Source organism: Megalobrama amblycephala, linkage group LG16 (genome assembly GCF_018812025.1).
Source record: "Megalobrama amblycephala isolate DHTTF-2021 linkage group LG16, ASM1881202v1, whole genome shotgun sequence".
In the NCBI taxonomy this organism is placed as follows: domain Eukaryota; kingdom Metazoa; phylum Chordata; class Actinopteri; order Cypriniformes; family Xenocyprididae; genus Megalobrama; species Megalobrama amblycephala.
In genome coordinates, this window is record NC_063059.1 from 35,665,442 (window position 1) to 35,691,439 (window position 25,998).

The window sequence follows — 25,998 nt, forward strand, 5'->3', positions numbered from 1 at the left end:
GTACCTCAGGGATGACGTGTTTTTGTAGGCAAAACTCAGAAGCGAGTTAGCATTTTAGGACTTCCAGTTCCATCACCCCGAAGTCAATGGGTTTTTGCTAAATCACCTGAAATAAGGTCTGTGGTTAACAAAGCCTCTAAATACTTTCACGTTTTGATCTATGACATAAAACACACCAGTTATAACCTGCTTGTGATTTTTTAAACTTTTATTGTGTCTTAAAAACGCAGTTTGCTAACAAGTTGCTAAAAGGGTCTAACGTTACTTCCTTTGGCGGTACTTTAGACGTCATCATGACAAACGGGACATTTGGACAGCATTTCTCATGAAAAAGTGGATAAGTATTCATACACAACTTAAAAAATGACCGTGATTTTAACAGTAAAAGACTGTAAAAATGCTGCGGTGAGAAACTGTCAATTGGTTTACAGAAAGTTTCCGTACTATATACGGTGAATAACTGTAATAGATCTAACGGTACATTTAATGTAATTTTACGGTAAAATACCGTTAAATTCACAGTTTTTGGAAGTGAAAAATAACAATTCATTGTAAAATTTACAGTGACAAACCGTAAATTGACATTCCCACAATTCCCTGCGTGACACTTCACATTTGATATATTTTCGTTGAAATAACTCTGTTTCTTCTTAGTTTTTCTAATTTTTTTCTAATCAGTTATGTACATTAGGGTTTTATGTTACATCTAATGTTGTTAAATTAATGTTTAATGCATTTTTAAAATTTCATGCATGTTACCATGATGGTGTTTAGTGTGTGTGTGAATGACACTGTGTGCACCTTCTATGTGTTAGTGTTGTCCTTCTCAGCTTGTGGAAAAGCTGCTTGTGATGAACTGTTGATTCATCATGTGACTCTTATCACCACTGTGTTTGGTGACTGTCAGTGTATTATAAAGGTATAAAACAGATATTAGTACTTCATTAGGTTGGTAAATTAACATTATATCAGTTGATGAAATACGTTATTTTACCGTAAATTTAACAGATTTTTTTTTACGTTGCTGCTGTATTTTTTACGGTAAAGTTCTGGCAACCACAGCTGCCGGTTTTTTACCGTAAATTTCACTGGGATTTTTTTTACAGTGCACAGTGCAGATCATAATCAGCGAGCATGTTTTTAAATAAAGTTGTTTTCTAAATAAAGTTTGAGGAAGCTTGGGGCTGACGACGTTGATCCACGACCATGGTGTGCTGTAGTCTGTTTATAGCCTACTGTTAGCCTTTTATATCTGACGACTTTATTTAGGCTTCAAAATCTATAAATGTTGTGTTAACTTGTAAAGATTATCTTGACAGACAAAACGTGTAAGTGTCATAACCCTTTGTTAAACACAGAGCTTATTTTTTGCGATTTTCCAAAAGTCTATGGGAAAAATGCATAGGCTTTCGATCGAGGGAACCCGTGCGCCGCTAACTTCCGGGTTGGCCTACAAAAACATCATCCCTGAGGTACTCTATTGGGCTACTTTTTTATTGCCGCTTGTCACGTGGTATTAGACAAGGGTGTCCAATATCTCCTTATTTGTTTTTATTAGTTTCCCAGATATTTGCATCTTATATTTCTAATAGTAGTCTTCGTGGTATCTCTATTGCTAACAAACAGATACTCATCAGTCAGTTGGCTGATGATACCACACTTTTTTTGCATGATGCTAACCAAGTCCCATTAGCGCTAGAGAATATCCAGCAATTTTCCAAAGCTTCAGGCTTATCCTTGAACCTTTCTAAATGTGAATTGATGTCCATCAAAGAGTGTAGTTTGTCAGAAATTTGTAATATTCAAGTTAAAGATCAGGTATCATATTTAGGTATTATTATAACAAAGAATGAATTAGGAAGATGCTCCATAAATTTTAATCCACAGATTGAGAGTACACAGAAAAAACTTTGTATATGGCTCCAAAGAGATCTGTCGTTAAAGGGCAGAATTTTACTAGCCAAAGCCGAGGGCTTATCGAGATTAACATACGCTGCTCTTTCTTTGAGTGTCGACAGCGCCATTCTCAAAAAAGTTGATACAATGCTCCTCAACTTTGTTTGGAAGAATAAAACTCATTTTGTCAGGAAATCTGTATTTATGAACACCATTGAGAAGGGGGGATTAAATTTCTTGATTTTACCACTTTAAACAACACCTTTAAAATAAATTGGATAAAAAACTTTAATAAGCCTGCATCTATCTGGAATTTGATCCCTAATGTTATTTTTTCAAAACTAGGTGGTCTAAAATTCCTATTAACCTGTACTCATAACATAATGAAAATCCCTATCAAATTATCCCTGTTTCATAGGCAAATGTTATTAGCTTGGTCCCTCATTTTTAAACACAATTTTACACCTCACTCATATATAATTTGGAATAATAAGGAACTACTGTATAAACATAAATCTCTTTTCTTTGATAATTGGTTTAAAAATTGAATTATTTTTGTATCTCAGCTTTTCAATGAGAATGGTTTAATTTGTAATTATTCTGAGTTCTTAGTAAAGCATGGAATTCCTGTTACTCCAAAAGAATTTGCGATTGTGGCAGATGCAGTGCCACAAGGAGTTCTTATGCTTTTTAAAGGGTTTTCTTTTTCATCCTTTTGTGACTCGGTGGATCTATGTAAAACATTTGTAGGTAAACAGTGCCTTTCTTTATCTAAATCAAAAAACAATAAGAAAATTAGAGTCTTGTTTCAGGAGGAATGTGTTTCTGTGCCATATGTAATTTCTTACTGGAATGGACTTGTGAGCAACATTCCCTGGAAAAAAGTTTGGACATTACCTCACAAGTATCTGATAACTAACAAAATAAGAGAAATAACCTTTAAGTTAATTCATAGGTTTTACCCAGATAAGTGTTCTCTCAGAAGACTTAAGAATGATATTAATACCCTCTGTTCTTTTTGTTTAGAGAAACCTGAAACTACTTTACATTTATTTTGGAATTGCTCTTACACACTAACATTCTGGTGTGACATTTGTGACTTTATTAAATATTATGTGAATCCAAATTTTCAAATTTACCTATAGAAATGTAATTTTTGGCTTTCATGAATGTGAAAAGAAAAATGATATTTATTTTATAAACCTTATTTTTCTGTTAGCCAAGTATCACATTCATAAATGTAAATTCTCAAAGTGCAAACCTCTTTTTTTAAGATTTAAACATGAGATGAAAACTCTATTTACCTGAAGGCTTTGAGAACAATGGATGTGTTTAAGGACTTGGCACTTAATCTGGACTGAAAGACTGGACTCTGGCGTATTGTTTTATTGTTATATGATGATGACAATTGTTGTTATTAATTTTTTTTCTGTTAAACATTTAATAAAAAAAAAAAAAAAAAAAAAAAAAAACTTTTTTATTGCCGCAGGTACTTTTTGTAACACGCTTGTGTTGAAGCGTGGGCTACTTCAAGATCTCTGAAATCACCATTCTTGCTGGGGAAAAAAAAAGTTGTTTTTTGCCAGGTTTATACAATTATGAAGAAATAATTGATGTACCAAAGTTTGTGATGTTAGTGCCATGTTGTTTGATATCTTAATAGCCAGTAAACTAGATACGCCCATGGAGAATTGGACAGCTGGTCTCATACCAACACTGTCAGACAATTATTTGAATTAATCTTTCCATGTTGGACTGTTGCCGTTTTATCAGGTATTTTAGATAAACCCATGCCTTATTGCCATGTAAATCAAAACAAACTGTGTTTGGACACTTTACATGTCAGTCAGATAATCTCTTCTGGTCTAAGTGGGTGGATCTTGAACAGAGTAGGATACAATTTGGCTGAAAGTCAAAATTATATGTATTTTTCAGATAAACCACAGTGAAGTTTTTAGACAAAATGATTCATTTATTGAAAATGTACTTTGAGGTTTGGAATGTGGCAGCACACACTGATCATAAGAACATTATTCATTATGCAAAAGTTCATTTGAATCAATTTTACAGTACTCACAAATACTACCACTCCTTTTAACTTTGTGTTACACAAAAATAAAGTACTAAAAGAAATTAAAGTATTAGTTCACTTTCAACTAAAATTTTCCTGATAATTTACTCACCCCCATGTCATCCAAGATGTTCATGTCTTTCTTTCGTCAGTCGAAAAGAAATTAAGGTTTTTGATGAAAACATTCTCCTTATAGTGGACTTCAATGGACTCCAGATGGTTGAAGGTCAAAATTACAGTTTCAGTGCAGCTTCAAAGGTTTTTAAACAATACCAGACGAGGAATAAGGGTCTTATCTAGAAAAACAATCGATCATTTAAAAAAAAAAAAAATACAACTGTATATGCTTTATAAACACAAATTAATGGCTTGCACGTGCTTCCACTTTCCATATTCTCCAAAACGCTTATGCTGTATGTCCTACGCCTTCCCTATTCTACTTATGGAAAAAAACGAAACTGGCGCCGCGTTCGTTCCATAAGTAGAATAGGGAAAGCATAGGACATACAGTGTAAGCATTTTGGAGAATACGGAAAGTGGAAACACATACAAGCCGTTAATTTGTGTTTATAAAGCATATACAGTTGTAGTTTTTTCGAAAATGACCGATCGTTTCTCTAGATAAGACCCTTATTCCTCGTCTGGTATCGTTTAAAGCCCTTTGAAGCTGCACTGAAACTGTCATTTTGACCTTCAACCATCTGGAGTCCATTGAAGTCCACTATAAGGAGAATAATCCTGGAATGTTTTCATCAAAAACCTTAATTTCTTTTCGACTGAAGAAAGAAGGACATGGACATCTTGGATGACATGGGGGTGAGTAAATTATCAGGAAAATTTTATTTAAAAGTGAACTAATCCTTTAAAGCACACGAGGAGGAATGTGTCAGGACAACATGACTGCACTGAAAACAAGCAATTCTGCCAATACTATTCAAGTGAGAACTCATCCGGGACGGAATGAGTTCTCATCAAACGGAAGGGACGTGAAATGTAAATAATATCCATTTCCTGATCACTGCAATAAAGTGGCGAAGTGCCCTATATCTAATACAAATGTAGTCAAAAAAAAATGACAGTTCAAACATTTTCTCTATTTAGCAAAACCATTAGGATTGTCATAATGACTCTGCTGGATTCCTAGATCACAGACTCAGAATAAAGGCAAGAGGTGTTTTAACAAGTGATTGCTTGAGTGCTTGTCTGGATATAGATGCTTTTGAAGGGACCTTGACATCACATCGTCATCCAGATGTGCATACACTGCAAAAAATGCTGTTCTTACTTAGAATTTTTGTCTTGTTTTTAGTCAAAATATCTTAAAGTTCTTAAATCAAGGAGCATTTTCTTGACAAGAACAAATTATTTTCTTGTTTTCAGGAAAAATAAATCAAAATTAAGCACAAAATAATCTGCCAATGGGGTAAGCAAAATAATCTTAGTCCAAACTGAAAACAAGATTATATATCTTGTTCTTGGTTTGAAATAAGATTATTTTGCTTACTACATTAGCAGATTATTTTGCTTGTTTTAAGGAAAAACTTATTTTTCCTGGAAACAAGAAAATAATTTTTACTTGTCAAGAAAATGCTTCTTGATTTAAGAACTTTAAGATATTTTGACTAGAAACAAGACAAAAACTCTAAGTAAGAACAGCATTTTTTGCAGTGTATTCACTGCCATTTTAAAATCTCAATCTCAGTGATTTCTGTAAACCTCTTCAGTTTGTGTAAGTTGATTCGATGTGATTAGCAAAGTGTACAAAGTGTCGTGCAGGACAATTATTTGGTCCACAGACTTAACACTACATCAAAAACGTTAGTACTCAGTCTTAAAGGAACAGTTCACCCAAAAATGAGGATTCTGTCATTTTCTCACCTTCACGTCATTTCAACAGAACATAAAAGGAGAAATTTTGAAAAATGTTCATGCTGCTTTTGATCCATTCATTGAAACAATGCAGTGACAAGCACCTGGAAACTCCTTGGAATATAGTGCATAAGTTGTATGGAGATTTTTTTTGCTTTTTTGGAGTCTCACTTCCTCAATTTTTTTTTTTTTTTTTGGGTTTGAAACGACATGAAGCAAATGATGACAGAATTGTGCAGCATATTTGGGTAAACTATTCCCATTTATCCTCCCTTGGCACTCTCTCTCATTCTCATTTCTCATTCACATTCATATATTACAGTACAATTTGGTGGCAGGCCTGCTGGTAACTCGTAGCATTGACAATATTGAACATATCCTTTCTCACAAAAGACAGGAAATTGCCCAGAGGGCACAGCGGCTGAGCAGAGCGTCGATTGTGGTCACGGCAGAAAGCTGTGTCAAAGGTCAAGTCCTCTCCGTTATAGAGAACACGAATGAACATATTGTCCAACCACTTTCCTCGTTTTCTATCATTCTTTCTCTCTTTGTCTTCGGGGCTACTCCACAGCTCAAACACTAGGCGGGCCGCAAACTTCGGAAATCCCGCCCCTTCCAGACCGAGCGCGCTTAGCAACGGCGCCATGGTTACGTCATGAGCAGATGCTAAAGCGAAGACTGCCTCTTCTTTACCTTTGCTTGTCTGGCTTTCTCTGGCGATCCTCTCCAATCGTGCTGCGGTCCGATTGAGGTACGGATGTGCCGCGAGCACAGCATAGCGACGATAAAGCCCCGCCTTCCGTCGCTCCAATTCGTCATCTTTCTGCTGCCGTCGAATCACAGCAAAGTGCTGTAGAGTAAGACACGCCCCCTCATCTAGAGCATTTGATGTAATCTGTGTGCTGGAGCATGGAAATGGAAGACCATGGCAAAAGTGACACAACAACGCATCCACCGGATTGGCCGCCCTCAGAGCCTTTGTGGCCACACCCAACGTCTTGGCCATGGTGACATACGTGCGCTCCAGTTCCGTGTCGGCGATCCTCTGTCGATACTGCCTGTGCTGCTCCTGGTCCAGGTACCGGTTGCGTGCGGGACAGTCGCACGAGGAACCACAGAACAGCGTACTCCACTGCTGTCTAACAGTCAGCCGCGACCAATCGAAATGTGGCATGAAGCCGAAGAGGAAGGCCAATCCACTCTGTAAGGTGCGGGTTTTACCTGTAGTCTCCACCCACAACTGCCGCGGTGACCAATCAGCAGTAATCAGATTGTGACGCTTAATGTAGGCCTGGCGAAGATGATCACCGTTTTTTAAATGCTGTACGACTCCTGATAGAGAAAAAAAAGAGAAAGAAATATTAGTAAGCATGGACAATAACATTTTAGTATCAGTGTTATTTTAGCATCTTTGAAATAATATTAGTTTTTCTTATTAATTTGAATGTTTTTATATTTCTTGTTTTATTTTAGTTTAAATTATGTTGTTTTAGTAGTTTTTTTATTATTATGTCTATAGTTTTTATGAGTTTTTATTCCAAATTTAGTTATTTTAGTACTTAAAGGTGCCGTAGAACGTCTTTTTAAAAGATGTAATATAAGTCTAAGGTGTCCCCTGAATGTGTCTGTGAAGTTTCAGCTCAAAATACCCCATAGATTTTTTTTTCATTAATTTTGGGGCATCATTAAATATGAGGTGATTTAGGCTGCGGCCCCTTTAAATTCTCGTGCTCCCCGCCCCCGAGCTCGTGACTGCCTTAAACAGCATGAACAAAGTTCACACAGCTAATATAACCCTAAAAATGGATCTTTACAAAGTGTTCATCATGCAGCATGTCTAATTGCGTAAGTATAGTATTTATTTGGATGTTTACATTTGATTCTGAATTAGTTTGAGGCTATGCTCCGTGGCTAAAGCTAACATTACACACTGTTGGAGAGATTTATAAAGAATGAAGTTGTGTTTATGAATTATACAGACTGCAAGTGTTTAAATAATGAAAATAACTACAGTCTTGTCTCCGTGAATACAGTAAGAAACGATGGTAACTTTAACCACATTTAACAGTACATTAGCAACATGCTAACAAAACATTTAGAAAGACAATTTACAAACAGCACTAAAAATATCATGTTATCATGGATCATGTCAGTTATTATTGCTCCATCTGCCATTTTTCACTATTGTTCTTGCTTGCTTACCTAGTCTGATGATTCAGCTGTGCACAGATCCAGATGTTAACACTGGCTGCCCTTGTGTAATGCCTTGAACATGGGCTGGCATATGCAAATATTGGGGGCGTACATATTAATGATCCTGACTGTTACGTAACAGTCGGTGTTATGTTGAGATTCGCCTGTTCTTCGGAGGTCTTTTAAACAAATGAGATTTATATAAGAAGGAGGAAACAATGGTGTTTGAGACTCAGTGTATGTCATTTCCATGTACTGAACTCTTGTTATTCAACTATGCCAATATAAATTCAATTTTTAATTCTAGGGCACCTTTAAACTAAACAAAAATGAGAAATGTTGTCTTGGCAACTAAAAGAAATGAGATAAGTTTACATGTTTTTTTATACTTTTTTTTCAGGTAACATTTATTTTATTTTAAGTAGCACATTTTTTTGTGTGATTTTAGTTTTAGTTGATGATAATAACCCCGTTTTACACCTAGAAAAAAAAAAAAATATCGGTAACACTTTATTTTAGGGTCTTTTAACTAGTTACTTATTAGCATGCATATTACTAGAATATTGGCTATTTATTAGTACTTATTAAGCACATATTAATGCATGACCATATTCTACATTCTTAATCCTACCCAATACCTAAACTTAACTACCTTACTAACTATTAATAAGCAGTAAATTAGGAATTTATTGAGGGAAAAGTTGTAGTTAATAGTTTATATGTGTTCCCTATACTAAAGTGTTACCAAAATATATACATATTCCCTTGATTGTTGATATGTATCATTAAGTAATCACTTATTCAAAATAAGTACCTGCTCAAGAGAGTATGCGATTTCGGACACAGCCTGTTGACTCGTTACCTGTCTGTGTAAGCTCTCCTATTTCACAGGTGCTGTGATTGGGTAATCGGGGCAGAGATCCAAGTGATGCGTCCCAGTGACCACGCCCACCGAGAGCCATGTGACTAATGAAGGAGGCCAAAAGGGGGTGAGAGGGCTTTCTGCAAAATTACCATGAAAGATGTGTTTTAGTACTTATTTTAAATCAGAAATATATTTGATGCAATACATTGATGATTTTTTTTTCACCCAGATTAAAGGTGCTACAGAGGATGTTTTCGACGACTGAGAAACCAAAGACTGTTACTGAGTTTTTGAAATGAGCGCATGCGTAAGAACAGCCCCCCTCCTTCACAGCTCATTTTGAGGGAACGCCTACCAAAACTCAAGCACGAGTATTGGAACACGAGTGTTTACCACCGGCATTCGCTGTTGTGTTTGCAGATTCATTATGTCGGACTCACCGCAGGTAATAACTCATAATCTGCAGTTGTTACTCCTGACAAAAACATTGCATGCGGCGCCTGTGGAAAGTTACTGGAGCGCGCAGCCGCGCACGTCTCTCACAAGGAACGTCATGGCAGTGATTGACAAGCCAGAGGGCCAATCGTTCACACGATGATCGCGTAAACGATTGGCTGACGTTTTTAATGCCCTGCCTCGTGCACAGATGATGTATATTTATATTATTCCTTTCAGTGCACCTAATAAATAGTCTTTTATCAGTTAGTAAAGACAGTTTCAAGTAATATTGTAAAAATGTATAAAAAAAAACATCCTCTGTAGCACCTTTAACAGTCTAAAACAAAACAGTATGCATCATAATGGCCAACAAGCAGCTCTGAGGATCCATGTGAGAGTGTCATTACAAGATATATCCACAAGGGGGAGGCATGATAACATGTAAGATATAAGCTAGAAAAGCCTCTAAATTTGACATGCTAATTAACATATGCATAAGGGACCTCTTTATAAGGAAAAGTGCTCAATAAAAAGGTCGATTAGCCTTTTGGTTGATTATAAAAATGCAAATATTTACTTTCAGGAGTACGTCTTGGGTTAGTCTGTAGTAAAATGATTAACATTTTAAAAACAATAAAATTCCAGGGCAGAGCTACCACCTTTGTTCTCGAAACGAATCATTTATATAATTATTGCAAGGATTTAATGCAGATCTAATGCAACTAAGGCGAAATCAAAACTAGTACTTTATATAAAATATAAATAAATTTCTGCCTGTCATTACTATTTGCACTATATGCAATAGACTCTGAGGTAAAGTTGATCATTTTTAATAGACATCTGTTCAATACATTTCTTATTCTTTTTTTAGAAAACTGGAATTCAAGAAGATATTTCAATTACACTGTATGTTATGATATCGAACACACTGGGTATTATTTCCCTTTGCAGGCTGTTTTGAGCACACAGGAGATTTCTGAGCAGGGATTTTAGATGGATCACTCCATTTTATTATAATGCATCTTCATTTCTAAGTCAGAACCTGTCAGAGTATTATGGTCAGGTTGGGTCAGGTCACAAATCAGACCTCTACATTTAGATAGCAAGGTTTGCGTGTATGTGAAGAACTACTGCATGATAAAGAGAAAGAGCAGGATTTATGGTTGAGGATTACTTTCTAATACATAAATCTCAGACATCATGGGAATATTATGGGTTGCTGTGCGTGATTAATAATTCTTGCAATATTCTGAACAGCACTGGTCATGTCATTGGTTAGAATACTACGATGAAACCATGGAAACACAACAATGTTATTTTAGGTAGCATTAGATTGACTGTTCAATGCTGCTGTAACCACGGCGACACGGCTCAGGCATGGATAAAAGACAATGGTGGGAATGAAATATTAATCTGATAACGATTCAAAAACTCCATGACAACCTGATAAACACACACACACACACACACACACACTAAACAAAACATAAGCCCACATTTACACACCAGTCACTGGTGGATATCAGTTGTAAGATCAAAGAAAAAATACAACCTTCTAATATGATGGACCATGAAAACAAGCTGCATTTTAAAATGATGCATTCTGTGTCTTTTCAGTCATTTCATTATATATGATAGATAGATAGATTTGGTCGATCAGATCACAAGTAGACGAGGGAGACACATTTCCGTTTACACCTGGTGTTTTAATCTGTCTCTTTTATCCACTTTTAACCACTTATGTCCTGATTTCTTTGAGGGGAGGGTTTATGGGTAAATGTATGAGCATTTTCAGATCATTTAATCTAGTGGATGAAATAAACTCACGCAATTTACATATGAACACAGATGATGGAAAAACATACGGAGCAGCAGCTTTCGTTTCTGCTCTGACAGCTGCGAGACCACACTGAATGCTGCGAGTGTGTGTTAGAAATCATGAATGGTGAGAGAACATTGTGCTTGGTACATTTTTCATCTTCAAACCAAACTTGGGTCTTCATCCGATAAAGTTTAAACCCCGTCTGACTAGAGCGTTTCCCATAATGCTTAAGAATTAGGTCAGTAGGCAGAGAGTAGGTGGTCTTTTGCACTGTTCAAACTAGTAGTTGACCGATTTTTAAAACCGATACTGATAATTTGTGTATTTATGTGCCCGATAACCGATATGCAGAACCGATATTTATTTACTGTTATACTTCTGTTTTTGACATGATTACAACACCACTGAACTGAACAAACCATTTTATTTATAACAATCACTCCCTCCTTGCATAGAAAACAAAACTTATTTATACACCAATAAATTTTGTTAATTTTAATCTTCATATTACAAAAATAATTGTATTTATTAACAGCATCAGCAGCAACACTAATGTTAACACTAAGCAAAATAAATGTAGAATGTCTAATGTTTTCAAATGTAGAAAATAAATTAAAGACAGGAGTCATATCAACTTTGCAGAAATGCATTAATCATTTTAAACTACAGTTTTAGATTTTTTAAGCTGTTTAATAGGCTAAAGAGTGAAGAATAATTCGCTGGATAATGTTAAATAACTGAATAATATTTTCTGGAATATTGGAATATAACAAACAAAACATTGCATTTCTTAACTGGTATGTTATATCAGAATTATTAATAATGTTTTTGTCGTTCTAGATTATGAAATATCTGCTGACAAAGCGCTGTTTATCTATGCATTTACACAGAACTATACTCAAACTGCGGTCGCTCGCGGCGATAATAAATAATTAATTTCCATAGTTGTTTTTACTCGGATATTAGCGAATTAATGAGTATATAGTAAATGTCAATTTTTGCGGTGGCCATGCTGGAGCATTTCCTGAGCATCAACCCGCTGAATGAACAGCAAAATGCAGACGACTTCACGAGACTAATGATGAGCACAGACAACAGAGAGAGAATTAAATTCAGCGCTTTTTTTCCAACGAGCTCATTCATGGCTGTATTATTTAATTCATGCAAAGTTACATCTTTATTGGGACAGGACTTGACGGATTATCTTACATGACTCTGTGAGCTTGTCTCTATTTCTTAGAGACAAGCTGCATAAACTAGCTATATTTCAGGCATTTATGTAACATCTAATTTGTGCATTAAAGCGGAACTCGGTAAGATTTGCGAAGCTCCCCCTACAGGTTCCTTCAGTGAATCACACTGTCGTAAATACTCCAAGCGCAGCTCTGGATTACAACGCTCACCAGTGCAGTAGTTTTGCAAATACAGTACAAGAAATCTCGATGGAGGTGGGTAATTTTCGAAATTGTCTTATAAAGTCATAATATATACATTGTTTTTGAATGACCGTAAAGCATCTTGTCACTCTCGCGTGAACCTGAACATGAGGCGAGATTGTGTCATGTCGGCGCAGCTCAACTTGCAAGTGCTGTTTTCTGGCGTAGACGTGCTAGAGGGGGTTAGTGCTCGCCTCAAACACACCACTACAAGTCAATTAACCATCGTAAGGACTTAGAAAATTATTTATGAAGGTAAAAAAAGTTACTTAGTTCTGCTTTAAGGGCTGTTGTGTTAAATAAAGTTTACTAATACTTTACCTGTGTATGCCGTTGTTTCATCTCCCCTCAGATGCGCTGTAATGGCGTTCCTGCGCGCAATTCGCAAAACACCCACAAGATGGCGGCGTTTATCTGTAAATCCGATATTACAAAACCGATATCCGATTATGGTAAAATGCTTAAATATCCGGGAAAATATCGGTAAATCAATATATCGGTCGATCTCTAGTTCAAACGTATTTGATCGCATGAGCATTTACACTACCAAAGCAATCCGGTCGAATGCGTATTTAGCGCCATCCACTTGTGATTTGATCGACCAAAACGCATCTTAATACCAGGTGTAAACAGGGCCATAGAAAGACAAAGATAGATAGATAGATAGATAGATAGATAGATAGATAGATAGATAGATAGATAGATAGATAGATAGATAGATAGATAGATAGATAGATAGATGGCGTGGGTCATCAGATCATTTACATTTGAATGTGTACCTCTTTTCTGATAGGGTGCAATCTATGGCGGGTTTCTTGGTTTTGGGGATGGAGTACAAAGGGAAACGGTCTCCATGCCGAATCATTACCTGGACCGACAGCAGCCTGTAGTCAGCCGGACTGTGACCTACGACACGCAAATACGTCACCACACGTCTGAAAGAGTCTTCAGGTGTGTGAGAAGGTAAAGGTGTGTTTCTTACCCTCCCAGCCATGCTCGGTGAGGTTAGGGTAATTGCAGTACTGGTGGGTGTCTCTGATGGGCTCTGGGGCGGGAGGATCCGTATGGAGGACTGGATTCACACGCTTTCTGCTTTTACCAAGTGACCTTTGCTCTGCCACCGGATTGGTTGGAATGAGATGCACTAGGGAAAGAAAGAAGGGAGCCATTAAGCACAAGCGCACACACTATTTCCAGCTTCCTCAGTTCTGACCTCATAGAACAAACATTGAGTCTGCACAGTGCTGCGGATTGTTGAATTTTGGGAATTGCCATGGTGATGTGGGCAGAGGGAGGAGTCTGACAGGATATTAGCCACTGATTGACACCTACCAGAAATCCTTTGAATGTGACACAGAGAAAAACACAAGACCAGTATCTGGATGTTTTTGAGCTACATATTTGCACTTTAGGTACACATAAACAATTACAGCAACTCACAAAAGGGAAAGAGGAAACTGTACTATGAAAACATACTCTACCAATTTATTAAGCCAGTCCAAGAGCATTTATACAAACTAACCTGTTTCACCCACATTATGAACAATTAAATTATGATTGTTTTTGATTCAAAAAACATATGTGGATTTCAAAGAAAAGAAATCAAATGTGAAAATAAGGTATTACGATTCATAAATAATGTAAAATGTACTATGTTTTGTAATAACAGCACCAAGCTAAGCCATGCATTGCTAACATTTTCATTATTCCTCTTATATAACAATACAATTTCGGCATAAATTAAAGCATAGGCACTATAAAGCATTTCTGGTAATTCTGGTAATTTCTGGTAGTTCCTTTTATTCCATTCACATTGGAAAATATTTATGCAACATTATAAAAAAAAAACATTAGCATAGAAACAATAACTAAACTGTTCAATAAAACTAAACACAAAATAAATGAATGAATGAATGTCATAGGGCTAAACAATAAACACTTTATTAAAAACTATTCGGAAACCAGCATTTCCAACTACTGATGTAACCAACCAGGAGTTAAACTCACCAGACAGAAGTATAACGGTTAGCTGGTTTATACGCGCAGCGACGGACATTGTGGAGATGTGAACGCGACCATGTGTGTGTGTGTGTGTGTGTGTTTGTGCACCACATTCTGGTTTTAATTCAGCACTGACTTACTCCCTCCTGTAAAAGCAGTCTGACCAATCGCACGTTAGCTCTGAACTCTCAGCCAATCACAGAACAGCTCTGTGTAGGTGCCGGCCACACAAAGAGCTCTTTGTAGCGGAGTATAGTGTAAAAGAAAAATCACACACACCTATGCACAAATACAATAGACACAAATCAAACAAGACAGACAGTGTTTACATTGCCGTTCGAGGCTGATATTGTGCTTCAGCGATGACTGACAGAAACCCACAATTCACCGGGATGAGAACCAGTCCTCTTTCATCCTTCTCTCCTTCTCTTTTTCAATGTATAGCTTCTTTCTCTCCGTCTGCTTGTTAGTCTCTACAGACCTGGAGCCTCTTTCTTTAAAAGTGCATCAGTCATGCTTGAGTGAACTGAAGTGAAGAGAGAGAGAGGATAATCTAAGACTCGGTTCTGTCCTACATTCAGACAGCTTTCAGCTCTTGTTGGAGATACCACAAAGGAGGGAATGAATTAGTAATGACCTCACACAGGGTGAAAGAAACAGGCAACGTGAGGAAGGCAGGATGACAAACGTAATGACAACCCATATCAGAGCAAAAACTGTATTTGCGTGTCATTGCAATAGACGAGCTAAGACTAAGCAACTGGTCTCAAGGTGGATGTATAACTTGGTACGTTTTATGGTGTGTTCACACTTGTAGTTTGGTTTGCTTGGTTCTTTTGGTCATGATCAAAAAAAGAAAATGATAAAATGATTCTGGATAAAATGAGAATCTCGATTTTTTGGTTTCAAATAGAGATCACGATTATTCCACAATTCTGAATATACAACCAAACAAAATAACATGTAATTTACTAAAGGTTCTGACAAAATATAAATTGCTGGCTCTAATTGCTGGAAAAATGTTTGAATTAATTATTTAAAAAATGGTTTTGAACGAATTCAATGACTCATTAATAAATACTTGTTTCATTGCTGGATGAATCAGTGTTTTTGAACGAATCTTTTGAATGAATGATTCAATGACAAATACATTTTTTAACAGTCAGTTGTCGCCAACTAGTGGAATTAGATTTAATTGATACAACCGTTATTTGATGTGTCAAGTTCGTTTCAAAAGGTAGTTTGCTCTATTTTGATCGCCATCATAGACATCGGTGTTTAAATACTAACTTAACTTATATCTCAGTACTTCTGTGATAATGTGAATATTTGTAACACAGAAATAACTCAAGTGTGATTCAAAACATCTCTCTCTGGTTCTGGCAGCACGAGCACAGATTTGAACGTTCCGGTATGATTTTGTCAAAGGTTTAATAGATGTGGGAGAATCGTTGCCATTACTAAAGTAGGATCGTGTGGGTGCTTGAATTGAGATCGCAAGCTTTTTACGATTAATCGTGCAGCTCTAACACAGTCATTTTTGAACCTAAAGAGGAAAAAAACTGCTTTTATTGCATATATTTTGCGACAGAACTTGTTGAACATCCAAAACAGTGTTGGTGAAGTGAAGTGAAGCGTTTGTGTAAGAAAAATATCCATATTTAACAAGTTATAAAGTTAAATATCTAGCTTCCGCCAGACCGCCTTCCATATTCAACTTACAAAGAAAGAGTAAAACTCTCACAGTTCAAAACGCTTATGCTATTTTTCTTACACAAACGCATCGCTTCACTTCAGAAGGCCTTTATTAACCCGACGGAGCCGTGTGGAGTACGTTTATGACGGATGGATGCACTTTCTTGAGCTTCATACTCGTTGTTCATTGCCGTTATAAAGCTTGGATGCATCAGGATATTCATAAATATAACTCTGATTGTTGGTGATCAGAAAGAAGAAAATCATATACACCTATGATGGCTTGAGGGCGAGTAAAGCTTGGGGTAATTTTCATTTTAAAGTGAACTAATCCTTTAATTAAACCTGCCAAGAGTGAACACATCCTTAAGGACAGAGAGAGACTGTAGCATGCCAAAAGCCAACTCTTTCATGTCTGAACACAACAAAAACTTCCAGGTATATCCTGTTGTTCAGACTGAGCTGTAATTGGCTGTGGGATGCAGAGGGCATATATTAAGAGGATCACTGACCAATCCCTGCTCACCTTGTCAATAAAAAAAGACATGTTTGGTTTCATTTGAGTTGGCTTTGCAAATTCTTACCATCTGTGCTGTTAAATGACTAAATTTGCAGGATTTTCCTGTAGCTGTCACTGTGACATGAACTGTTTAATCTGTGGGGCTGGTTTCTAAGTTACAGATAACCGCAGTCCTCGGTGAAAGAGGATTTTCAGTCAAGGACATGGGACACTGGGGTCTAATCTGGGAATAATCTGTCTCAAAATCCAATCTAACTGACCCTTATATTATAAAGATACATAAACATTTCTCTACTGCAGATCATTTTCTCACTAATGACTTTAGGACCTCGAGGTTTGTTGACTGCTCGGTTTCAGGTTTTAAAAATATATCATGTAAACATGATATGATTCCAGGGACTGCATTTAGACGGTCTAAACCAACCGTCTGTGAAGTATCATCCACGTGTCAGCTAGTGGCCCCAACTTCTGCTGGGTTAACAAGCTCATATAAATGTGCTCAGAGGTCAAAGAGTCTGTACTTGTCTACTTTAAGTCAGTTTGAATGAAAATTCAACTATCTATTTTCTAAATGCATGTTACAAATCTTATTGTGAGCAATTTAAATTTTATTTTTATGTTTTGAACTCCAATTGTTTAACTCTTTCCCCGCCAGAGTTTTTTTTTTAAAAGCCAGTCAGTGCTAAAATTTTTATGTAGAATAGAATATTTTGTTGTATGAGTATCCAATATATCAAAAGAAAGAATAGAGCCTCTGCTTTAAAAGTAAAATTCTAACTTCAGCAATTGTTTTTTTATCAACACTCGAATGTGTGCAAGTTTCATAAAAAAGGCAACATTGTGAACAAAAAGCATTTTTTAAAACATTTTTATCAAAGACTACGTCCGGATCGGATTCAGAGCGATGATCAAAACATAGATGGACATTCCATGAACACCCCCCAAAGCTTCACAGTCCTGTACCTCTTCCTGGGTCAACTTTTCATTCGGTAACATTAGGCAGTTTTGATTTATATGCTGTTTATGGTTTTATGATTGCATTATTTTACATGTGCACAAGCAATGCTTCTATCGCTTGTTTCTGCTTCTTCGTCTGTGTTTGTTCTGGAGATTTTGTACTCGTTCAGAAGATGTGTAATAGCGCCCCCCACAGTATAACAGTGAAAGCATGGGTTGCTGGAAAATTCCGTCATTGGCGAGAAAGTGTGCTATATTTGATGGAAAATTCCATCAATGGCGGGGAAGCGTTGTGTCATAAATAATGGAAAATTCCGTCAATGCCGGGGAAGTGTGTCATAAATGATGGAAATTCCACCAATACCGGGGAAGCTTTGTGTCATAAATAATGGAAAATTTTGTCAATGCCGAGGAAGCGTTGTGTCATAAATGATGGAAAATTGTCAATGCCGGGTAAGTGTTGTGTCGTAAATGACGGAAAATTCTGTAAATGGCGGGAAAGCATTGTAACATAAATGATGGAAAATTTCATAAATGGCGGGAAGGCGTTGTGTCATAAATTGACAGATAATTCCATCAATGACAGGGAAGCGTAGTGTCAGAAATTATGTAAATGGCGGGAAAGCATTGTGTCATAAATGATGGAAAATTTCGTCAATGCCGAGGAAGCGTTGTGTCATAAATAATGGAAAATTCCGTCAATACCGGGGAAGCTTTGTGTCATAAATGATGGAAAATGTTGTCAATGCCGAGGAAGCGTTGTGTCATAAATGATAGATAATTGTCAATGCCGGGTAAGTGTTGTGTCATAAATGACGGAAAATTCTGTAAATGGCGGGAAAGCATTGTAACATAAATGATGGAAAATTTCATAAATGGCGGGAAGGCGTTGTGTCATAAATTGACAGATAATTCCATCAATGGCAGGGAAGCGTAGAGTCAGAAATTACGTAAATGGCGGGAAAGCATTGTGTCATAAATTACGGAAAATTACGTCACTGGCAGAGAAGCGCTGTGTCATAAATGTCGGAAAATTGGTTTATGGCGGGAAAACGTTGTGTCATAAATGTCGGAACATTCCATAAATGGCAGGAAAGTGTTGTGTCATAAATGATGGAAAATTTCATCAATGCCGGGAAGTGTTGTGTCATAAATCATGGAAAATTTCATCAATGCCGGGGAAGTGTAGGGTCATAAATAATGGAAAATTCAATCAATGGTGTTGAAAAGCCTTTTTGTCATAAATGACGGGAAATTCCATTAAAAAAAAAGGGTTGAAAAAAAGTGTTAATCAAAAAAGTGTGAAAGTGTTCATCAAAATGTCATAACTGGACCTTCCGATGAAAAGTCACACTTCTCTCAGGTGATGTATGCAAGACTTCTCCAAACATTTAGTTTGATTTCACCCCACCCTTTCAGTTCTGCTTTTTTCTACCTCCAATTTTAACTTCCTCAACATCCAATCAACAACTGGTGCATAGAACCAAGTTCTCGTCCTCTTTTTTTTTCTTTTTTTCTCTTTTCTTTTACATTATAATGCATAAGAAATTATTTGTCGCTTCTTCCATTTCACTGTGACTTTAATATTGTTTGACATTCTGAGCAGTGTATCAGGCTTAAGCCATTTCATTTAATGCAATGCTTTATTCTTTTCTTTCTTCAGTGGAAGAAAGGATCTTAGATTAGTGGTTCCCAGAATGCTAAATTACACGTATGTTTGTTGAACAAGCACCATCATGTACCCTGGAGTGAATTTAAGTAACATTTCAAAATACCACCACAGTACTTTTTTGTAGACGTTTAAGAATTTGTCATTGAAAAACCCATATTGAGGGTGTTCATGGTGGCCTAGCATGGTAATACCATGGTATTCAACCAAAGTATCACAGTATTTCTATAGTGCTGCCACCGTACTGTTTTGTAAGAGTATATATAGACACTCTTTGTATTTGTTATTGATTTTATTGGTTAATTTAAAAAAATAATCCCTTAAAATTGTGTTCTACTGAAAAAGGGAAAAATCCTGATATATATAGCATGTCTTCAAGGGAAATGCCTTTGTTTAGTGTGGTGAATGCAGTCTAATAGAGACCATATTCCCACTGGAATTACAAAACACACACAAGCACATAACAAGAATGTAAATACAATCCAGCGGCGGTTATATTCCCACCTGACACACTAAACATACAAACACCACAGTCCCCAGGGAAACCTTAGAGTATGTATGAATAGCTGTAAGTTCATACAGAGGAAACGTGACTGAAATCATACATTGTGGTTCACTTACAATACTGCAAGCTGAAACTCAGCACCGCCAGCAGCGCACCCACCACCAGCACCAGGATGAAACGGCTCCGTGCCAGCATTGTCCTGTGATTGGTTCGGACACCTGTCCATCAGCCATACATGCACAGCTTCCTTGCTGTCACCTGGGAAATAAAGAGCAACAGAAACTTAATATTGCACGATAACACAGCATTACTAGGAGTTGCACTGCTTAACAAAAGACATGTCTGAGATGTTACAAGGACTCAAAACAAACACAGTAATGAAACCTCCACAGTGCTGGTAATTTCCCTTTTATAAATGTATTGCAGACACTTAGTACAACTAAAGTCTGTTGAAACACCAACGGACAAGACTACACACAGCACCAGCAAACAACGTGTAATTTACCCCAGTCGCAGAAAGCAGAAACTGTTATTAACTCTAAATACAGATAATAGCTGTGCCTTTAAATTCATTCCTACAACAAGCTTTTTGACCAAATCTGAAGCACACACACAAACACACACATCTGATGAACTGAGCAGATGTTTAAAGCCACCATAGGCCACATCATGAAAGCATTAAACCACGCTTCCTTGACTACACCCTTCACTCCTCTGCAGCGGACATGAAAACAAATATGCATTGACATTTGCAAAGTGTTACAAGTTTTCAGCTGCAGCTTGGGTTTGTCACCTTTTTTTTCTTCTTTAAATAAAACAAAGCAAATCCCTGTGACTCTTTTGACAAGCATTGTGAGCAGTCTCTTGCAGCGTGACATGCCACACTGCATCTAAAACTAGTTTATTTTTTGTGTAATTATTATTCATGTCATTTTATGACCCCATTTTAAAGAAGAGAGGACATGAAATATTCATACTTTCAAAATTTGTCACACAACCCACGCAGGATTATTTAAATGAAATAGTGAACGATTCAAAAATGCAATTCATACAGAGAAAGGCTTGAAAACACCCTCTTTTATAATGAACATGTTTTCAGTTTCTGAAATAAAAGGAACCATTCTGTCATGTGACGAGAAAACTATAAAACACACCCTTGAAGACCCTCAGTGACTCAAGGTCATCGAGTTCATTATATAAAAAGAAATGCTTTGTTCAAGCGAAAGTGATATTCACATCTTAAAACATATGCTATATAAAAATGATAAAGATGTGTATTATTTTGTGCCTTATTATACCACTTTTTTTTTGTAAAAACAAAAATAATGTTGTTTTTTAATCATGTATGAACCCAACAGTGTTGGGTGTGTTTAATAAGTAATCTGATTACTGTAATTTAATTACTTTTCCCTTGAAAAAGTAAGGGATTACTCTTAATTTTTCTGTAATTTAATTAGTTACTTGTGATATAATTGCATTAAATACTGTACAGACTATACAACAAAAACAATAATGGATTTAACATCAAAATTTAATGTTAAAATGTATGTTTTTAATGTAACCTCGCTTTATGCACTTTGGTCAGTTTATAATAATTTAAGCAACCATGTATTGTTTATTTGAAAGAATCAGAGCAGTTTCATGTCTATGATTGTATTGTTCAACTGGTAGATTGATACTTAGTAACAAGTAATCCAATACTTTTTAGAAAGAGTAATCTAATTACACGGTTTAAGATGTAATAAATAGGCTACACATGTTCAATTTAACCTATAATCTTGATACTGAGCCCATGTTATTTGGCATCTACTCAAGTCAAGTAACGTTATATGGAGATGACAGCTCGCCTTTAATAAAGCAGTTTTCGCAATAAATGTCTCTGTCTTAAAGTGTTTAAATGCTGGAAGGACAGTTTACCTTCAAATAATGTCCATCTGTCGTGTTACGCGAGTGAAGATGGTCAGTTTATGATCTTAAAAGAGTCTTCAGAAATCGCGCAAAGGAAAAAAATGAGAAGAATGCATATGGAAAAGTGCATAAGGAATAATGAATCTGTAAGCAACAAGATCAGCTGCAGCAGATCAAACACATGCACAGACACGTCACGACACGAGAAGAGGGAAACCCGCTTTACCTGACCGAACAGAGACCAGTTATTCCGTGCAGAGGAGTCGATCCGAGCGATAATCCATCTGTCCGTAGCGAACGATAGACTCAACCCTGCTGCGATCCTCTCTGCTGCTCTCCTAACAATATAAACCCAGTGTGTGCGTGTGTGTGTGTGTCAGTCATTGTTGAGTTTTGCTGCTCCCTCTGTTGGTCATAGAAGGTCAAAGACGTTGTTGTGGGTCCATGTCTAGATCTATCTGTAACTCTGTGAATGTGTGTAGAGATGGCCTAATTCCTCACTAATATAGTGAAGTGATACATTATAAAAAACAATTTGTGATGACATATAAGGTTTTTGATTGAAAAATAAGAAAAATTGTTATGTTTAGGAGTAGAGCAAGGAGAATATCCTTAAAGGAACCCAGGTGAAAAAAAAATACTTTATAGCAAATACTATAGTGTTTTTAAACCATACTATAGTAAAGTCCTTGAATTAATTTATTGTGGTAATTCTATAGTTGCTGTGATAATATAACAAAAATAGTAATATAAACAAATGACTTTACCCAGTATTGTAAGTTTTCTACAACTTTAGGGTATATTATACTACAATATAGTTTACTATAGTAATAATACAGTATTTATAACAGTTTACTATAGTTAATATTACAGTATGCTGTAGCATTCATTAACGAAGTGTTGTGAATACTATAATATATACAGTATACTACAATTTAGTATGGTTCAAAAACACTATAGTATTTACTATAGTATTTTTTCACCTGGGAACACTCCACTTTTTTTGAAAATAGGCTCATTTTCTAACTCCCCTAGAGTTAAACAGTTGAGTTTTACCGTTTTTGAATCCATTCTGCTGATCTCCGGTTCTGGTAGTGCCACTTTTAGCATAGCTTAGCATAGTTCATTGAATCTGATTAGACCGTTAGCATCTCGCTCAAAAAAATGACCAGAGTTTCGATGTTTTTCCTATTTAAAACTTGACTCTTCTGTAGTTATATTGTGTACTAAGACTGACGGAAAATGAAAAGTTGTGTTTTTCTAGGCCGATATGGATAGGAACTATACTCTCATTCCGGCGTAATAATCAAGGAACTTTGCTGCCATACCATGGGTGCAGCAGGCGCAATGATATTACGAAATGGGAGTATAGTTCCTAGCCATATCGGCCTAGAAAATCACAACTTTTCATTTCCCGTCGGTCTTAGTACACAATGTAACGATGGAAGAGTCAAGTTTTAAATAGGAAAAACATCAAAACTCTTTGGTAATTTTTTTGAGCGAGATGCTAATGGTCTAATCAGATTCAAAGAACTATGCTAAGCTATGCTAAAAGTGGTACCGCCAGACCCGGAGATCGAGATGGTCTTCACTGCAGAACACAAGATCCAGGAGATCAGGAGATCCAATTCCTCTCACTTTACATATCCCTTAACCTACCCGACTCTGCCCCCTGGATCTCGTGTGTTCTGCAGTGAGGGGCTACTTGGGAGATCGGCTGAATGGATTTGAAAACAGTAAAACTCAACTGCTTGACTCTAGGGGAGTTGGAAAATGAGCCTATTTTCAAAAAAAGTGGAGTGTTCCTTTAACCAGCTAGGGAAAAAATGGATAAGTAGGCCTATGTCCTCAGTACTATAGTCAAACTAATGCTAACGTGCATGTGTGTGTGTGCACTTGTGAACTTTGATCTGAAAACTATAAATGATCTACCATGGGGCTTCTGGTTTTGCTTCAGGAACCAGATGCTGATCAAGGGTTCATTATCTTAAATTTTGGATGGTTTCATGCTTGTTGCAGTGCTGACCACATGTCAGCAAACCATATTTATCCTTGCAGATGAACCCATATTTACTCCTCCCTTTTAAAGCATAGTAGTAATAATAGTAAGCCTATTTATTTTGCAAGTATGCACAATTATATGGTTAGTTGCACTGTTATTTGCATTTAGCATTGTTTTTCCTTTGCCGTCTGCAACCCAGTCAGAACAAACCTCTAATTTTTGTGTCGGTGTGTGTCATTGGCCTGTTCAAGTGTTATTGGCTGACCCTTTACAGTACTAGTTCACTCCAAGTCCATGGTTTTCCTGTGAAATTGGACTACTTTAACACAGTTGCCGCAGGTTTACCAGGAGAACTCCACCAAAAATGCAGATTTTACCCCCCTGAAATGTGTTTTGGCTAGTTTTGGGCTAGTTTTGAATAGCAATTGGGTGGGTTTTGTTGTGAAAACCTGGCAACCCTAGTGGCCTGCTGTTCAATGTTGCCAAGTCTGTGGTTTTCCTGCAGAATTGGGCTACTTTAACACTGTTGCTGTGGATTGTTTTTCATGTCCGCGGGTTGAAGCGACCCCAGGTAACATGATATTTAGTACCTGGAATGCAAATTTTACCAGGGGAACCTGCTAAAAAAAACGACCTTCAACCATTTGGAGGCCATTGAAGTCCACTATAAAGAGAAAAATCCTGGAATGTTTTCTTCAAAAACCTTAATTTCTTTTCGACTGACGAAAGAAAGACATGAACATCTTGGATGACATGGTGTGAGTAAATTATGAGGAAAATTTTATTTAAAAGTGGACTAATCCTTTAACACTGTTGCCGCAGTTTGTTTTGTTTTGAAGTGACCCAAATAACATGATATTTAGCCCCTGGAATGTGAATTTCACCGGCAGAACCCCGCCAAAAATGCAGATTTTACCTGCCGGAATGCCATTTTTACTGGGGGATCCCCCCGAAATGTGATTGGGCTAGTTTTGGACTTGTTTGAATAGCAATTGGGCAGGTTTTGTTGTGAAAATCTGGCAACCCTGGTGGCGATGCTGTTTAGTGTTGCCAAGTCCGTGGTTTTCCCACTGTTGACGTGGGTTGAAGCGACCCCAAATAACATGATATTTAGCCCCTGTAATGCGAATTTTACCAGGAGAACCCGTGGATTTTACCCACCGGAATGACATTTTTACCGGGGGAACCCCCTGATACGTGATTGGGCTAGTTTTGGGCTAGTTTTGAATAGCATTTAGGCAGGTTTTGTTGTGAAAACCATGCAACCCTGGTGGGGATGCTGTTCGGTCTTGCCAAGTCAGCGGTTTTCCCACAGGCAGAATTGGGCTACTTTATCACTGTTGCCACAGGTTGAAGCGACCTAACATAAATGCATATTTTACACGGATTTTACTCGTCAGAATGCCAATTTTTACCGGAGGACATCCCTGAAGCGCGTTTGGGCTAGTTTTTAATAGTAATTAAGCAGTTTTGTTTTGTAAACCTGGCAACCCTGATGTTGTTGTACATTTTGATATTTTGTTGCATGTTTGTACCCGTTGAACTCATTCCAGGGCTTAAGGTGGAGCTGTGTCAACAATTACAGATCGGTCAATTACAGATGGTGGGGAATGAGGAACTGCAGGGGGAAAAGTAAGAGATCTGTTGTTTGGATAAACCAGTTAGTGAACTACACTAATTAACCACAAAAATAGTGGTTTCCACCCTTTCATGCTTGCACACACACACAAACACACACACACACACACACACACTTTCTTGTACATCTGCCTTTGTGAGGACATTTATAGGACATTCAAAATTGAGTCTACGACAGGTTTGCAAGTTAAAGCATGTCTGACACTGACACATATGACTTATATAATTAAAACCACGCATACACCCACAAAGATTGAATCACTGTAAATATAGATCTGCCTGTTTACACAGAAAACACACAGTTCAAAGAGCCAGTCTTCTGAAGCACCCTATTACAGTGTCTTCATCTCATCCTGGGTTTCTTTATCTCTCTTGAACACACACACAGAAACAGTAGCCGCAAATGTCTTCCAGCTGATTATTTTGTTTGAATGTAAGTTTGTTAATTGTATTTTTACATATCTGATAAAGGTTAGTGTTGATTTCATTTAAGGCTAGGAACTACAGCACAAG

At 36.9% G+C, this 25,998-nt stretch overlaps 1 protein-coding gene across 3 annotated transcripts; it reads right to left on the reverse strand.

Moving 5' to 3' along the window:
* Window positions 1–5,562: 5,562 nt before the first annotated feature.
* On the reverse strand, window positions 5,563–22,226 carry pxylp1 (2-phosphoxylose phosphatase 1). Of its 3 annotated transcripts, none has more exons than XM_048161495.1 (6): window positions 22,072–22,226; window positions 20,054–20,195; window positions 13,573–13,734; window positions 13,370–13,496; window positions 8,892–9,031; window positions 5,564–7,168 (listed from the first exon to the last, which is right to left on the reverse strand). In XM_048161495.1, exons 2-6 carry the CDS (start codon window positions 20,130–20,132, stop codon window positions 6,153–6,155), a joined length of 1,524 nt encoding a protein of 507 aa, XP_048017452.1. In that variant the 5' UTR covers window positions 20,133–20,195; window positions 22,072–22,226; the 3' UTR covers window positions 5,564–6,152. The 3 variants fall into 3 exon arrangements, with proteins under 3 accessions (XP_048017454.1, XP_048017452.1, XP_048017453.1); XM_048161496.1 differs by lacking the exon at window positions 22,072–22,226 and adding an exon at window positions 21,855–21,983; XM_048161497.1 differs by lacking the exons at window positions 20,054–20,195; window positions 22,072–22,226 and adding an exon at window positions 14,598–14,929 and having other exon boundaries at window positions 5,563–7,168.
* Between the last annotated feature and the right edge of the window lie 3,772 nt (window positions 22,227–25,998).